The following is a 16,938-nucleotide window of genomic DNA, read 5'->3' as shown; positions in this document are numbered from 1 at the left end:
AACTCCAGCAGAGAAAAATTACCACATGCACGCGGGAAAACTGGAGTTCCTTGCCCTCAAATGGGCAGTAACTGAGAAGTTCCGTGATTACTTGTACTACTCCACCTTCTTCACTGTTTACACCGACAACAATCCACTAACTTACATTCTGTCGTCAGCTAAGTTGTCTGCAGTAGGGCACCGGTGGGTGGCAGAACTGGCAGATTTTAATTTTAACATCAAGTATCGGCCTGGCAAATCTAACATTGATGCGGATGTACTATCCCGCCTACCGCTAGATTTCAGTGCATACATGGAAACCTGTATTGCAGAAATGGAAAAGGACGCAATTTGTGCAACAAGTCAAGCAGTGATACATCAGGAAACAGACGCCACACCCTGGGTGGCAGCAGTTTCAGCAAGAGTTGGCATTGCCCACGCAGAACCGGGCGTCACAGATTTGGTTTTTCGCCAACTTACTTTAGAAGAAATATTAAGGGCTCAACGGGAAGACCCCGACATCTCACGAATCCTGGCCTACAAGAAACGGGGATATCCCCCACCAGGAGGAGAGCGGAAAAATGAGACTCGTACAACATCTTGCTACTTGAGAGCATGGAATAAACTCCATATATCAGCGGACGGGATTCTGTGGCGCCAAACTAAGAGTCGATTGCAGCTAGTATTACCCACAAAGTTTAAACAGTTGGTTTACCAAGAGCTTCACATTGAAATGGGTCATCTGGGTGCAGATCGAGTGGTGGACTTAGCGAGATCTAGGTTCTTTTGGCCTTACATGCAAGAGGAAATCGAGTATTTCATCGCCAACAAGTGTCACTGCATCCAGCAAAAGAAGCCCCAAACCTCCCCTAGAGCACCAATGGAGAGCATTACGACAACTGCCCCTTTTGAGATGGTGTCTATAGACTTTCTTCATTTGGAGAAAAGCCAACGGGGATTTGAATGCATTTTGTTGATAGTAGATCACTTCACAAGGTTTGCACAGGCCTACCCAACCCGAAACAAGACAGCACGAACGGTGGCTGAAAAGATTTACAATGACTTTGTACCACGATTCGGATTCCCAGCCCGTATACACAGTGATCAAGGAGGAGAATTTGAGAACAATCTCTTCCATCAACTACATAAGTTGTCTGGCGTTTCCAAGTCTCGCACCAGCCCCTACCACCCTCAAGGGAATGGGCAAGTGGAGAGGATGAACCGCACGCTATTGTCTATGCTGCGAACACTCCCAGATTTGAAGAAACGAAAGTGGGATGAATCACTCAACAAGATGATCCACGCGTACAATTGCACGAAGCATGAGGCGACAGGATACGCTCCGTATTACTTGTTGTTTGGAAGAACACCCCGCCTGCCCATCGACCTGATTTTCAATTTGAATCAAGAGAGTGCAGAGGGAGATTATAACACTTACGTCCAAAACTGGCAGCATGATATGAAGGAGGCATACCGGATAGCTCAACAGAATGCAAAGAAGACTGCCGAGCGCGGCAAGCAATATTACAACAAGAGAGTCTCAGGTGGCGTTCTTCAGCCAGGCGATCGGGTGCTAGTTAGAAATTTAACAGAGCGCGGTGGCCCCGGAAAATTACGATCCCATTGGGAGTGCGCTATCCACGTTGTGGTTAAACGAATGGGGGCTCAAAGCCCAGTCTACAAAGTGAAGCCCGAGAGTGGAGGTGGCCGCGCAAGAGTACTTCACCGGAATTTACTACTGCCTTGTGACGCTTTGGAAGCAGATGCCCCAAATCTGGGATTTGGTACACGACCCCCAAAATCAGCAGTAGAGAAACGACTTTTGTCTGTTTCGGGAAATGACCTACAGAATTCGGGGAAAGATGATGATGATTTCGGTAGTGTGGACCTTGTAGAGGAAATACCTACTGAAGTAAGAACTTCAAACTCAGTGTCTCCAGGACGCGATTTGCCTTCAGAGTCAATTGAGGATTCTGCGACTACTGAGGGCACCAATGGGCCATCCAGCGAAATACAACTTGCAAATGAAGGAAGTGCTGACAATGACGGATCAGAGGGAGAGGATATTGCTGAGCAGGACATGTGGACTCGGCCGCAGCGCCAAAGGAGACCGCCGCAGATCTTAACTTACAACTCCCTGGGAAACCCACAGTACCAGTCGGCTGAGCCAGGATTCAGCAGTTCACGCGTTAACGCCATTCAAGCTCCAGCTATCACAGCTATTCCTCCGGGAACACCCCTGTATTTCTGGGTGTGGCCATGCTGTTTCCAACCTGTCTACTACTCGAGGGCTTGAGAGGAGCCTCTTATAAGACTCAAACATTAAAAAAAAAAGAAAATCAAAAGCACACAAGGTGCTGAAGGAGACAATATCAAACAACAGTTACAGTAGCTGCAGAGAACCCTGATAAATAGTTTTGTAATATTTAGAAGAACACTTTCATTTTTGGCGGGGGAGTGTGTAGAGTGCGTGACATGTTTTGTCGAGTTCATGAACCCAAAAGGGTGTCGGGTAAAACAGAGAAAACGCATGTGCTCGAAGTTTTGGAAATAAATATAACCTTGTGTTTCATTAATCTGGTTGATTTGAGTGTGTAACACTAACACAGTCCTCGCAAAACTTTGGATTGCTTAACTCAAATGATAGAATAAATTAATGCTTAAGTAAACAAAGACAAACAAATATGTTAGTTATTAGCAAAGAGAAATAATGACCACTTTCAAAAGTCAACTTTCCAGCTCAAAAAACAAGTGCATCTCTTGACTTTCATTTGGCTTCTAGTTTTCGGCTCCGATGGAAAAAATGTAAATGATTTATAGGAGGACAGAGACAAATGCATTAACATCGCAAGAAATTTTCTCAAAAGCTCGTGTATAAAAAATTTTAAGCGACTCAAGCAAAAAATTCTCTGTTTTAAAACCGGAGAAAAAAAAATATAAAATTCCCTAACTTTACTTCCACAGCAAACAAACTGAAACACATCATGATGGTACCTTATATGACTAAGTGGAGTTTCATCCTCGTTTTCTGTAAGCAATGCAGCTTTACACAACTGTTGTTTAAAGCAGTTACTTATTAGGACGAACATTAAGATTTGTTGTTAACGGGTTGGGAGAGGGGCCACGTGGGTTGCATAGAGGGGGGGAAGGGAATGGAGATAATATGTGAGAAATTCAGCTAGGGAGGGGAAAGGAGACGGGGGAGGCCAGATAAAGCCTCTTTCTTGCCTCACACAACCACCTTTGCTCGGGGTGAGAAGGAACGAACAGAGGAAAGAAAGGGGGTGAGGTGGCATGAAAATTGGGGTGATTCAATCGAGCATAGAGCGATTGAAAATAAAACAAAATGGTCTGTTGTTTAATTGTGATCATGACCAGCGTTTTTTCACTGACTCATTCGAGTGCTCAACAATTACATGGTATGGGATGACGTATTTGAGACTTAAATCAGTCAAGGATTTTAAGGTTAGAATAGGAGACTCCAGCCCAGACAGACCTAGATACTTTAAAAGGGCAACTAACTTTTGAATTACCTTCCATTTTATCATTTTTTGGTCAATGAAATTGTTCAATTTTAGGATTAACTCTATATGAAAATTAAATAAGGCCACATCCTCTAAGTACTCCGAATAAATAAAATCGCGATCGGCGGGAGATATGCTCCTCTTGCTCCGCTGAGGAATATACATTCGATGCAGTAAGTTCTGATTTGTGGAGTAGTGATCAGATCAGGTCTAACGTGGTCATTTTTCTATAACATATAATTGACTTGTTGCAGTTTTGTTGAAACATCCTCAACGAACACAAGGACGGGACGGGGTCCATGGCAATTCTCCAGGTAGGTTTTTTTAATTAGTCTCATATTACGTGCTTTATTTTTCGGTTTTATTTTGCATATCGTATATTTTGTGTCGGCTGGTAATTTTCCTTTTGTCCCGCGTCTGTTTACATTTAAAATATTTGCTACGTATTTCGTTCAGTCGCAATCCTCTTTTTTCATTTCGATCCGTTTTTTCTCGGTTCGTCTTGTTTTGCTTTATTTTGCTTTGAATGGTTTAGATAAACGTGGTACGCTAAAGACCAAAGTGACTTCACTCTCTGTATTGCTAGTTTTTAAGTTTAAACACGTTTGAAGGATTTCGGAAATTTAATCCTTTAGCTACCAGAATTGATTAACAAGTAACTTCTCCCTATGATATCCATACATTATCCAGCAAACAGGTCATGAGAATACTCAAACTAATCAGGAAGGAGTTGTTACTTTGATCTAACGCCAAATTCTCGTCGCCAATTTACAAGGAAATGTGTAGCAGCTAGAGGGGAGAATTAGCGATCTGATCTTGGGATTTGAAGGGTTAAAATGTAGCCTTTCGAGTTCATGTTCTTCATTTCATGCATTTTTGCCGTTATTCTCTATCACGAGTTATCCGCTTGCTTTTTTGTTTGTTTGTTTGTTGTTTTCTGTTTTCGATGATTTAAATATCAGTGGTGTTCGTCTTGCTTCGTAGACTATTTTCCTAAAATTGCAATGTTCTTGCTCAAGCAAGCTAATTTCCCTTTGCGATGCAAAATTTGCTGCAACATATTCCAATTTTTAAAATCCCAATAAGAGTAATAATAATCATCATCATCATCACCACCATCATCATCATCATCATCATAATGTGCATTTCAGGGGCCTATATTTCCAAATTTCTAATCTTTAGACTGCCCAGGCCCTTGTAAGTGCCGTCCTTGGGGGGGACGAGAAAACCTGCAGCATGTGGATTGCTCTGGAAAAGAATTAGTGTCGTTCTCATGGAAGATTCCAGTCACCACAGGCAAGCTGTGAGTAGAAAAGAGGATCAATTGCTGTTAATGAATATCCCTCAAAATATGTGAATAGAAAATATAGGCTCGTAAACATGTGATTGATTGTCAATAGGATGGAGACTAAGGCACCTTTCAATAGTGCTATCTAGAGAGATGTAATCATAATGAACACTCGAGTTGAAACGAAGGTTGCCAGTGGGTAAAGCTGCGATTAGACATCTTTCTTGACGCATAAAACTTTGTTAAAATAACATGGACTGCTAGGTCTAACTCAGGTCGTTTGGCTATCTGGGGTAGACGATTACAAAATGGTCAATAAGCTTTTGATAAAATTTTCAAAATATTTTGTAATACATTGGATTTTTAATCAAAATTACGTATCTAATTTGACGTCAACAATTTGTTTTGGTTGGAAGTTTAGGAATTACAAGTATATCTTTTGATAAACAAAGGGAACAAACGGTGCACTTATCACGAACAAATCCCTGCGGCCTGTACATTATCTTGCAAGAGACAGTGACTTCATATTTGATTGTAGTCTTAACTTTTGATTTGAAAAGGTGTAATATTTCCATAAACTATCGTTTATGAAAAGGGTAACTGAATGTATTTATGTTGAAATTTGTCTGGTATTTTTTTGTTATCAAAACCATTTTTCCCATAAGCGCGTTTTTGACATGTCACGGTACACGCCTCGTTGGCTCTAACTAACCATTCATCCAGAATGATTGATAAGAGTCTACATTTTTTTCCATAATGCTGTCGTATCTTAATTTTTAATTTTTTTTCACTTGTTCTTTTTTAATACCAAAACGAATTCAAAGATCCTTCCGACGGCTAAAACGGCTTAAATCAAATGAATGTGCATCGCTTTAAAACCGGAGCTGAATAAAAATACAACTCTAAGAAATTTACACAGCCGTACCTGAGTATTTACACGAAATACAACAATTTTGAAATCTAAGAAACGAGTCTTTAAGTGAGTTTGAGTTTCAGCTCATCGACAGGCTGTTGACATTTTGAACATAGCAGAAGAAGTCATCGATAAAACTTTGGTTTAAATAATCTGACTTTCATTTCTCGTTCCGAGTGAGCGAGTTACATACCAACTGAAGAAGTATACTGGTCAATTTTTCTACTTTCAAGTTCATTTTAAGGTGTTGTACACAGTCACAAATTAATACTTTGCTGTGCGGTAGCAAACAGAGGACTTCAAAGATGAGGTTTGGAGACTAAATTAAAGTCCTGATCCTAGCAGAGAATAGAAACCTTAAGAGCCACTGACCATAAATATCGAGAATCCACCGACAGATGCAAAATTTCGTAACTCGTTTTATATTTTCTAAAGGACCCATTTGATGAACCTTTTTCGAAGATTATATAAAAAAGTTTTATCGTACTTTTTTTCCTCCGAATAATCGAAAAGTCCAAAATACGCCCAAATGGCTGTTGTTGTCCCGCCCTAAAAGCAGTGAAAAATTAGGCAGCTTCGGCAACTTCGTACGCTACAACGCGATGCAATACCGCTTTCAATTTTTGTATGCTAGCAGATGATCCTTTTATCTCTCAGAAAATATTAACTTCTTGTTATGTTGTTAAGTTTAAGTCTGAATAATAACCCTTTGGAATAAAGTACTTCGCGTCCCTTTCGCGGCGGTAAGATAAAATATGCAAAGCCTGCCTTATACAATTTTCGACTAATTCTTTCAAGCAAAATATCATACAGATTGTATTTCCTGTCACTACCTAATATATAGGCCTGAACGTAGCATGTGAATATGTGCCTGCACAAAGGAACAGGTTTCTTTAATCTTGAACAATATATAAAGATAAAGACATTTTATGTGATTATTCCAACATTTCTTGTTAATTTACCCAACCCTTATCATCTTGTTAGTGTCCCCCGGCTTTTTACGAAAGCCATAGTACATGACAATGTATAATGTAAAGCTCATTATATTACCAAGAGATTGTACTATTAGGATGATGGGTGATGAGAGGAGGAAGAAAAAGCATTTCAAAAGAATATATCTAAAAATATATGTTTATATAAATAAATTAATAAAAAAAAACAGTGTATGAGGCGCCGAAATGGACAAAAATTCTGTTTAGCAATTTTTCTTTCCAATTACATAAATATGTTCTAAACTCAAGATTTTTGTCCTCAGCTTACATATTAGATACTAACTTAGCGAAATATTTATGCTCTTTTTCGCATTTATTTTCTTAACTCTTCAGTTGCATTCTAATTGCAAAGAAAATGCGTTACAAGTACAGAAAAATTATTCTAATTGAAATGTGTTTTAGATGTTCTAATGTTCTTATTACATTCTATTTTAAAAAATAAAGTATTCTAATAATGTTCTTTTCATGCCAAGTTTGAAAAAAACTTTGCTCATAAGAATGATAAATTATCCTATTCTCATTCAGAAAATACATGGTAATTGCAAAAACTACGTTGTAATTAGTATGCGAATTATTCTCAGTTAAATTGTTTCGTAGTAATTCAAACACGCTTCTAATTAACATGCAAATTTATGCTACACAAAGCGGTTTTGGGCAAGGGAGTCACGGACGCCGATGTAATTGACTTTTCCCCCTTTTTGCGCTAATTTTCAAGCTATGAATTGAAGACTATCCAGAAAAGCTACGATATGCCTTTATACCGTCGAGGAAGAGGCGACATAGAGATAGCTAGAGATATTCTTAGAAAATACTCAAGCAGTTCTCGGTCAAATTGCTAGCTTCAGTCAACAATGGGAGACCCAGAATACAAACCTGGACGACTTAGAAAACGCTGTTGATCGAATGACCGAGATCTGTACAACGTTTGGCGATCTTCATCAGAGTGTACCCACTAATAGCGCTGCAAATATATCAGTTGTTGGCCAGACGAGTATTTTAGACGATATACGAACACATCATCTTTGTACGAGACTCAAAGGTTTAAATACAGAGAGTGCCTGTTCTTGTGAATGCCAATGTCCAGTGAGCAGCAGTGGCGAAAAAGGTCACCTTCGCTGGGCTAGCATTTCTAAATTACTGGGAATTTCTGATCACGAGAGAACTCTTAGAAGACGAAGAGAGGAATTTGGAATCTGTTACGAGTTCGAGGTTTGAGTGAAAGGTGATTTGCAGTCAAAATAGTACGCAGGGTTATCGGAACAGCAACAAGATTTATTTCAAAATGAACGTAGTTTTCACTTGATAAACTTTTCACTAGCCCCTTACTTAGTAAACTTTCAAGGCCTCCGCCAACTTCGATCAACTTGAAAATACACACGGCCTCCGCCAACTTCAATAAACTTGTGAAAGGTAGTCTGGAAAATCCGGAATTAGTTCCGCCGGAATTTTTCAACGCCTGTTTTTTTTTTTTTTTTTTTTAATGACAGGACGGAAAATGCGTGCACTCTAAGTACCTCCCGTCGCCCCATACAAAGCCTTACAAAACTTTTGTAAGGCTTTGTATGAGGACAACGGAAGGTACTTACAGTACACGCATTTTCCGTCCCGTCATGGGAATTCAAAACAACTCCGATGATTTTCCGAAGAGTATATGAGCTCCGAAAATACTTAGATGATTAACCCGAAGATTATTCGATGGTTTCCGAAGTTACCTAGAGAGCCCTGAATTTTTGAAGGCTTGTTTTTTTCAATTAAAATTAATAAATAAATAAAATTGTGAATTTATATTGCGCAGTTTCCATGACGGGATGATCAACTGTGAATTACAACAATGCATGGAATAAATACTAATTACATCATTACAACAATGCATAAAATAAATACTAATTACATCACTACAACAATGCTTTGTAACAGATACCAGTTACATCATGTGTAGTATAAAATATTAAAAGCTGAGCTAACTAAGAATGAAAACCCTTACCAAAAAAATGCGTCTTTAAGAGTTTTTTAAAAGTGTCGACAGACTTAGCCATTCTAATTTCCGAAGGTTAATCATTCCAGAGTTTCGGCGCCGAAGCAACGAAAGCACGGTCGCCTAGGCTTTTTAAAATTTTTAAATTCGGGTAAGACAGTAATATTCCGTCATTAGAACGCAGTCCATATATTGAATTTAAAGGCTTCATTTTGAAAGATCATTGATATAGGACGGTGCGGATTTGCGAATGGTTTTGAAAGTTAAAAGTAGAACCTTAAAATTAATACGAAATGAGACAGGAAGCAAATGCAGCTGATGGAGCACCAGTGTAATGTGGCAAAATTTGCCCTGCATAACAACAAGTCTGGCGGCTGCGTTTTGAACTCTCTGCAATTTGTCAATATGGCACTTGGATACACCGTATAATAGACTATTACAGTAGGCTATTCGGCTACTAATAAAGGAGTGAATAATTCCTCTTTTTTCTTTTTTCAAGTCTTTTTGGAAGAGTGTACGAGCGCCAAATGTGTACTCCGAGGATTAACCGACAACTATCCGAAGGTCTCCGAGGCTACCCGGATATTATTCGATGGTTTCCGGATGGTTTCCGGATTCGATGGTTACCCGGAGAGCCCTGAGTTTTTGAAGGCTTGGTTTTTCACCCCGAGTTCTAGTAGCGCGAAAGCACGTTTTAGGAGGACACTTTCAACCTTGAGAACGATTCATTTGTTCGTATTCCAGCTTTCGTAAACCTTTGCCTCGTTTACTGTGGATCTAACCCTAACGATCTGATCTCAATCTGCAGAGTCCACTGAGTTTAACTGTTTTATTCTTTGCAGGTATTCACTCTGTTACAACGGGTGTGCAAAGAGCCACTCTGACAGCTAAACGGAGAGAACGCCTTTTTGATACTTGATTTTAATTAAACAATCTGATTGGTAGTTAGCCACTAATGACATGACCAAGCAAGGGTCAAGGTCATGTCCATCGCAGAGAACAATAAAGTTAAAGTGCACCTACACCCAAAAAATTTTTTTCGCTTAACGAAGTAAGCTTATTTTTTTGAGTATTTCTGCGCAAAAATTTTTTTATTTGCTCAAATCTTCAATTTTCTATGCCCAGTCAAAATACGAAAAATCGGCCGCCATCTTGCCCCACGACCGAGTTTAAAGAGGAATGGCTCTAGTGGGTAATGTGACGTCAAATCGAGAACACGAAAGTCTGCTTTTCACACATTTTCACTTGTTTGGGAAGGTTGTAGTCGATAATTGTCCGAAAATATGCCGACTAAGTGTGTTGTAGAAGGATGTAGCAACGTGCGAAATTTGCAAGAGGGTATCGCGCTCCATACAATCTTCATACAACACACCTAGTCGGCATATTTCGGACGATATCGACGACAATCTTCCCAAACAAGTGAAAATGTGTGAGATGCAGACTTTCGTGTTCTCGATTTGACGTCACATTACCCGCTAGAGCCATTCTTCTTTAAACTCGGTCGTGGGGCAAGATGGCGGCCGATTTTCCATATTTTGACTGGGCATAGAAAATTGAAGATTTGAGCAAATAAAAAAATTTTTGCGCAGAAATACTCAAAAAAATAAGCTTACTTCGTTAAGCGAAAAAAATTTTTTGGGTGTAGGTGCACTTTAACATGTCTTATCTAATTATGGGAGTGACTTCTAAAACTGACAAATATATCCGCTACGTCACTCTTTCTGATCACGTTCGTTGCAATTTGAACCAAAATCGACGAATATGGTATTTCCGCGTAACGCAATCACAATTGTAACTACTAGTTTCCAACACAGCCTACCCAAATATGTATCAATGTAAAATGGGGTCGACAGGCCTACACGACTCCCCCAGCGCGTGTTTAGAACAGCCTATTCAAAGTTTGGCCCTCACGAGTATGTCTTTGAGCGACCGTCCTCTTTTGTAAGATACGAGGGCCGGATTTTTTATAGTGCGCTCAGTTGTGATTGTGTTTCTATTAAATGCCAGTTTCTCATGAGAATTTACTTTAGGTTTGGCCCTGATGGTTGGTATTATGTAACAAAAGGCAAGATTCATTGGCTCGTCTTCTGTTTCTGTTGAAGAGCTAGTCTCTTGTTTTTGAAATACAACTCTGAGAGGGTTGTGTTAATGAGGTCCTCTGGGTAGCCTCTCTTTAGCAAATGCCCTTTGAAATTTGCAATTTTCTGATCGAGTATTGTTTGAGAGGAGTTAGTTCTGAGAAGTCTCCCCTTTTATGAAGCCTTTTTTAACTCCTTGTGGGTGACAGGAACTATAATGTGTATACTGAAATGTCTCAGTTTGTTTAAAATGAGTACGCACATCAAGGATTGATGTTCGCTTTTGTTGAGGTAGGTGTCCAGGAACGTTGTTTCCTTATCGGAAATTTCAGGCGTAAATTTTATTGTTGGATGATGATTGTTTGCTCTTTCGATGAAACGCTCTATTGTTACTTTGTTTGTACTCCTTAGCGAGAAGATGTCGTCTATGTATAACGTTTCCAAACAAACGGTTTCAAAAGGCTTTTGTCAAGGATTTCTGTCTCTACCTTGTTCATGAAAATATTGGAAAAGGCGACTGCCATTTTCGTGCCCATGGCCGTACCATGTGTTTAAAGGAATAGCTTTCCATTAAACTGGAAATAATTTTCTTGGAGAATTAGCCTAGGCACTAGTTTTAGTCGTTGTGTAGGGATAGGAGTTCCGTTTCTGTAGAATACTTCGCATTCTCTGCATACAGTGTCTATTCCTTCTTCTTGTGATATATTTGTATATAAGCTCGTAACGTCCATTGAAACAAGTATTACTCTCTCCGGGACTTTCCTATTTTCTATGAAATTGACAAAGTCTGTAGTATCCTTAAGATACGACTTTTGTTTTTGTGCTATCGCCTGAAGGAGTTTGTCGACAAATGATGACAGTTTCTCTGTAGGACCATCACACCCTGACACTATCGGTTTGCTGACCGGGGAAGGTTTGTGTATTTTTGTTAGGGTGTAGAATTCTGGAATTCGAGGCGGATTTGGGGTTTGACAAAGCTATTTTATAGTCATTACGTCTATATGATTACCGTTGTAGAGGTCTGCCATAAGTTGTCTGACCTTATGGTCCGTCTCTTTAACCATGGGTGATGCAAGAGGCCTGAAGTTATCTTTGTTATCTAGTAGAGTTTGGCCTTCTAAAAATTTTGTCGCGTTTGTTCATGACTACGGTTGTTGCCCCTTTGTCGGCCCTTTTGAGGTTTAACTCAGAGTCGCGTTGCAAGGCCCTGAGCGCCTTGCGTTCGACCGGAAGCAAATTATATTTTGGCTTTGTTATTTCTATTTCTGAAAGGTCACTTTTAATCTCTTCTAAATAGCTTTGAAGGGCGACTGATTTTTGTATTGGTGGTAGCCATGCAAATTTGACGTGGTAGGGATAGGTTTTTTTGTCCTCCTCTCGGAATATGTAAATCAGACGCATTTTCCTTGCGAACTGATAAAAGTCACGCAATAGTTGTTGGCTGTTCTGTTTTTGTTTTGGAACGAGTGTTGGAATGAATTTAAGCCCTTTTGCCATTAAATTAATCTGGTCGTTTGTAAGTTCTTTATTTGAGAGGTTTTTTATGTGCGTTTTGTTCGCCTCTATTTTGATAATTGAACGTGTTTGGCGTCTGACTTCTCTGCGCTCCCTGCGCTTGTTAGTTGCTAGCCGCTTGCCATTTTGAAATTCGTTTTTTGGCTCATGTTTGTATTGGGAGTCAGAATACACGTGTGTACTTTTCAAATTCTTTGTTCTCCACTGTTTCTAATCTTTTCATCATACTGCCCAACTAAGCGATTTCTTCCTGTAGATTAACAGCTATGTTTTTGACTGTCTCGATCGTTACATTGTCTTGATTGCTTTCAGCTTGCGCCACGCGCGCTGATTCGATCGTACTGCAGTTCTTAGTGTTCAGTGTTCCGGCCGTTTTGGCTCGTTTTCTTTTCGTTATTTCGGTCTTAAAACCACCGATTTCATGTTGATGGAAGCACATGATCACCTTTACTTTTTCTTGCTCCGCGTTGTTGCGGATTTGCTTTTTTGATCTCTTTTTTGAAATCCTCGTCCGCTCTTATTTTGGCCCTCGCCCTATAATGTAGGGATTCTGAGCAAGTTCCTTTTCCTATGTCTATATTCTTATATCTATGTCTATATTCTATATCCTTTTTCTATATCCGGAGCGTGTACGCTCTTCGAAAAGGTAAGCTGGAAGGATCAATGTTACTATAGGTAGTGTCGGCCGACACGGCGACAAACATGTCGGTCGACAGTCGGTCGACAGTCGGTCGATAGTCGGTCGATAGTCGGTCGATAGTCCGACAGAAAACCTGCAAGGTCTGTTGAGGAGGACTGAGAAAGGCCTGTCTCTAACGGAAGAGCTTATCAATTTTGTTAAGCACTGCTTTCCCGGAATTGAAATTGAATAAATGGCAGATTGACTTAGGCATTGTTATATTTTCTTTGTACCCTTGTAATGAATGATCGAGATCTCGATTATAGGGACGCTAACCATGTTAACCTAGAATTTTACGAATGATTTGCTGTTTATTATTTAGTTTCACGGCCGTTAAAAATAGATAAGTTAATAATGAAAGATAAACAAAAGATGAAATTAAAAAAATAGATAAAAAAAGATTAAGCTGGGGGTTCGATTGTTCTTCGAGGATCTCCGGGTAACTTCGGAGACCCTCAGATATTTATCGTTTAATCCTCGGAGTACACATTCGGAGCTCGTACACTCATCCGAAAAATCTTGAAAAAAGAAGAAAGAAGAATTGAAAGAACGATCCTTCAAAATATCAGAGCTCTCCAGGTAACTTCGGAAACCATGGAATAATCTTCGGGTTAATCATCTGAGTATTTTTGGAGTTCATACGCTCTTCGGAAAACCATCGGAGTCGTTTTAAATAAGAAAACAGGCGTTGAAAAATTCCGGCAAGATTCCGGCGGAACTCCGGTGGAATTCAGGATTCCAGACTTTCCAGACTACCATTGAGAAATACTCGCTGCCTCCACCAACTTCGATAAACTTGAAAATACTCACGGCCTCCGCTAACTTCGATAAACTTGAAAATACTCACGGCCTCCGCCAAATTCAACAAACACTGCCTCGTCACACTTGACTGATCACGACCAACTCCCTTCGCTTGTGAAAACTTGGTTGAAACTTAACCTAACCTGTCCTGAAGAGTTTACAAAATAAATGCAAAAAAGAGTATAAATATTTCACTAAGTTAGCATCTAATATGTGAACTGAGGACAAAAATCTTGAGTTTAGAACATATTTATGTAATTGGAAAGAAAAATTGCTAAACGGCATTTTAGTCCATTTGGGCGCCTCATATTTTTGTCCACTTTGGCGCCTCATATTTTTGTCCACTTTGGCGCCTCATACCCAGTGTGCCACATTTAGTTTATTCCCAGATTATAGTTTTTTATCCTCTCCGGAAACTTTAGATGTCAAACCAAAAAGAAAACAAGACTTCTTGGACAACATTAGTTTGATAACGTGCATACTTTAGTCCCTTATGACAGTGGGTTAAAAAAATACAACTTTTCCAAGCATACTTTATTTCTGAACTTTGTTGTCGAATACCATGCAATTGATCCAAAATTTAATTTATTTTTGGTAGGGACTTGAGTAACAACAAGTTGAAGAAATTACCATCAGACATCTTCAGTAACAATACCCAGCTGGTGTGGCTGTAAGTTTGGAGCCTTTTATATTTGTGCAAGGAACGCGTCTAATGCATATCGCATTTGTGAGAATACCAGGAGATCAGGGCAACAATTTATCAGCTACAAAGAGAAGCAATAATTCTTATGATTTCTTAGAAATTGAAGAAGGGGGAGGGGTGCCTGAAATGCACCATTATGACTCTCTACCCATGCAAAGAACGGAATATTCTGGAATATTTTGGAGTATTCTAAAATACAAGTGTAATGAATGCTTCGAATCCAACTCGTATTGTTAAGAATAGCAGCAGATCACAGCAGCGATACATTAGCTCCACATGAAAACAGTTGCAGGGTACAAATGTTGCCTTTCCTTTGTCCCCACCTCTAGCTACTTCGGTTCAACATCGTGTGTTAGTCCTCATCTATGTAACTTTCATTTCTTTCCTACATTAAAAAAAAAATTCTTGCCAAACTGACCCTCTTTGCCAGAAAAAAAAAAAAAAAAAAAAAACAGGCGTTTAAGTGTATGGTTTCTACATCCCAATAAAGCTTGATTAACCCTTGAATTAGGACATTCTCTATAAAAAATGCATTTGACCAGGAAAATTTTTTTTCGTTACATACATTATCAAAGAAAACATTTGTAAAGAGAAGAATGCTGGGAAAGCATTTCCTTTAGACCACTCCCCTCTTTCCTGATTGGTCTCTTTACCAAGTCAACTGCACTGGTAAATTTCGCCCTGAACAAGTTTTTCTGCGATAACTTTCCAATTAGCCAGAGAAATACCGCATAATGCTTCATTGAAAAAAAGCTTCTTCGCTTAAACTTAGCCGTTAAAGCGACATTGTATGGACATCTTGCAACAGTTCAAATCAGGGTCGAGTGAAACGAACAGAGCTAACGTCGTTATTTTACTCTTTGTTCTGTATGGTAATGAGCATCCGAAAAGATCATAGAAAGTGAATATTTTCAATAAAATAATCATTTCCTGAATATTCTATGAAGCAAAGAGGGACAAGAAGCCTTAGTTCGAAGCTCTCAAAAAAGCTGTCTTTTATGTGATGTAAATATTAACTTCGGGTACTAGTGGTATAGCTCACTGAGATGCTGTTTGCTCTAAAAAGTAGGAGTTGTATCTTGAAGCAGCCATTTTTAGAAGGAAGTTGAACAAAGGCAGGCTTTAAACCGAAATACACTGAGTACATCGGTGATCTCCATGAAGCCTCCACCTGCACTGGATGCTATCTCGACTCCTGATGTACATACGATTGGGAACTCTGTCTTTAGGAAATAATTTCATTTTCTGTCAAATAAAAAAATCATTAATATTCAATAAGATAGTAAAGAAAAAGCCATTTACTATAGTAAATGGCTCTTTCTTTCTTTTTTTTTTGGGACCCAACTGCCTCTAATGACCCAGTCAGTCATTTAAAGCCAACTGCCTCGAATGATCCAACTGCCTCAAATGACTGAATTGCCTCAAAGGACCAAATTGGTTACAGTGACCTATCTGTTTCAGATGACCCAGTTATTTCAAATGACATTTCCTTTCTGAAACAGCAGAACCTGACATGTGGCCATTAGCAAAAATGACCTAATCAGTGCAAGTGACTCAACTGCCTGGCGGAAATGACCCAGTCATGGTCAATATTCTGTGGACCCCCCGGTCCAAATCCGCCCTCTAAGTGGATTTGGACCCCCAGCAAAACTGAGTGAAAACATCATCCCTTACATACCTGAGCGAAAGCGCTGAGGATTAAGGTCTAGGGTTTAGGGTTAGGATAGGGTCTAGGGTTTAGGATTAGGGTTTTAGGATACGCTTGGCGAATTTGGACCGAGGGTTTAAATCCGTGGAGAGTCCAAATCTACTCTGACATCGAAAAACGGACAATTCGCTAAGGTTTCCCTTGAGCAAGAAAACAATCGAAAAACATCGTGTTTTCTTGAGGTTAGCGATGAGTACTTCTGCGGTAAAACGCTTGGAAAATGAAGCGCTCCTGTGCTGAGGAAAAAAAGCTATAGGAAAAGAAAGCAAGCTCGTCAGAAGTTTTTCCATAGAGCAGGAAAACAAAAGCTAAGACGAAAAACACGGCTTCATTGCTTAATTACGGTCATTAGTAATTCTGTGAGTACAGCATCGTTCGCGTAATCGGGAAAATTAGAGAAACACTTTCGGTTGAACTAGCTATACAGTAGCGTTTCCATGAAGCAGGAAAAAAAGCGACGAAGATCATTTTTTCATGCTATTAGTAATTCTTTATGCTATTAGTAACGCTTTATTCCGTTGTAGACAGCTCTGCGTACGAATAATTAAACTCATCCACCCTTGAGAGATCAACACCACAAAGACTGCACTTTACTACAATATGCAGTTTGCTTTATACAACCTTCGAAAAATTCTTTAATTTCAAGCACAATATACAGGTCGTATTTCTTGTTTATACCTTGCAATATAGGGCTAAACGTAGCATGTGAATATGTGCCTGAAGAAATGAACAGGATTTCTGTAATCTTCAACAATCTATTTATACATTTTATGCGATTATTCC

The 16,938-nt window shown here is 39.3% G+C and overlaps 1 protein-coding gene, 1 long non-coding RNA gene and 1 pseudogene across 3 annotated transcripts in view; 1 reads left to right on the top strand and 2 right to left on the bottom strand.

Moving 5' to 3' along the window:
* The window catches only part of LOC148737790 (uncharacterized), a 47,415-nt gene that overhangs the window by 9,776 nt on the left and 20,701 nt on the right, over positions 1 to 16,938 (bottom strand). The gene's annotated exons all lie outside the window — the stretch shown is intronic.
* LOC148737791 (leucine-rich repeat and transmembrane domain-containing protein 2-like) lies at positions 2,933 to 15,165 on the top strand. 2 transcript variants are annotated; one of them, XM_088751291.1, is made up of 4 exons: positions 2,933 to 3,009; positions 3,758 to 3,817; positions 4,686 to 4,806; positions 14,343 to 15,165. In XM_088751291.1, the coding sequence occupies exons 1-4, from the start codon at positions 2,964 to 2,966 to the stop codon at positions 14,416 to 14,418; spliced, it is 303 nt and encodes a 100-aa protein (XP_088607417.1). In that variant the 5' UTR covers positions 2,933 to 2,963; the 3' UTR covers positions 14,419 to 15,165. The 2 variants fall into 2 exon arrangements, with proteins under 2 accessions (XP_088607417.1, XP_088607418.1); XM_088751292.1 differs by lacking the exon at positions 14,343 to 15,165 and adding an exon at positions 9,514 to 9,639.
* Positions 10,744 to 12,150, bottom strand: LOC148737792 (uncharacterized; annotated as a pseudogene).

Source organism: Stylophora pistillata, chromosome 2 (assembly GCF_964205215.1).
Source record: "Stylophora pistillata chromosome 2, jaStyPist1.2, whole genome shotgun sequence".
Taxonomy (NCBI): Eukaryota; Metazoa; Cnidaria; class Anthozoa; order Scleractinia; family Pocilloporidae; genus Stylophora; species Stylophora pistillata.
This window is presented reverse-complemented; position numbering and strand designations above follow the sequence as displayed.

Excerpts from the sequence above, each read along its gene's own strand:
- LOC148737791 (XM_088751291.1), top strand. The coding sequence starts at position 2,964 with ATGATGGTACCTTATATGACTAAGTGGAGTTTCATCCTCGTTTTCT. Across the intron at positions 3,818-4,685 it reads GGTCCATGGCAATTCTCCAG|ACTGCCCAGGCCCTTGTAAG; the intron begins GTAGGTTTTTTT and ends TCTAATCTTTAG. Across the intron at positions 4,807-14,342 it reads CCAGTCACCACAGGCAAGCT|GGACTTGAGTAACAACAAGT; the intron begins GTGAGTAGAAAA and ends TATTTTTGGTAG.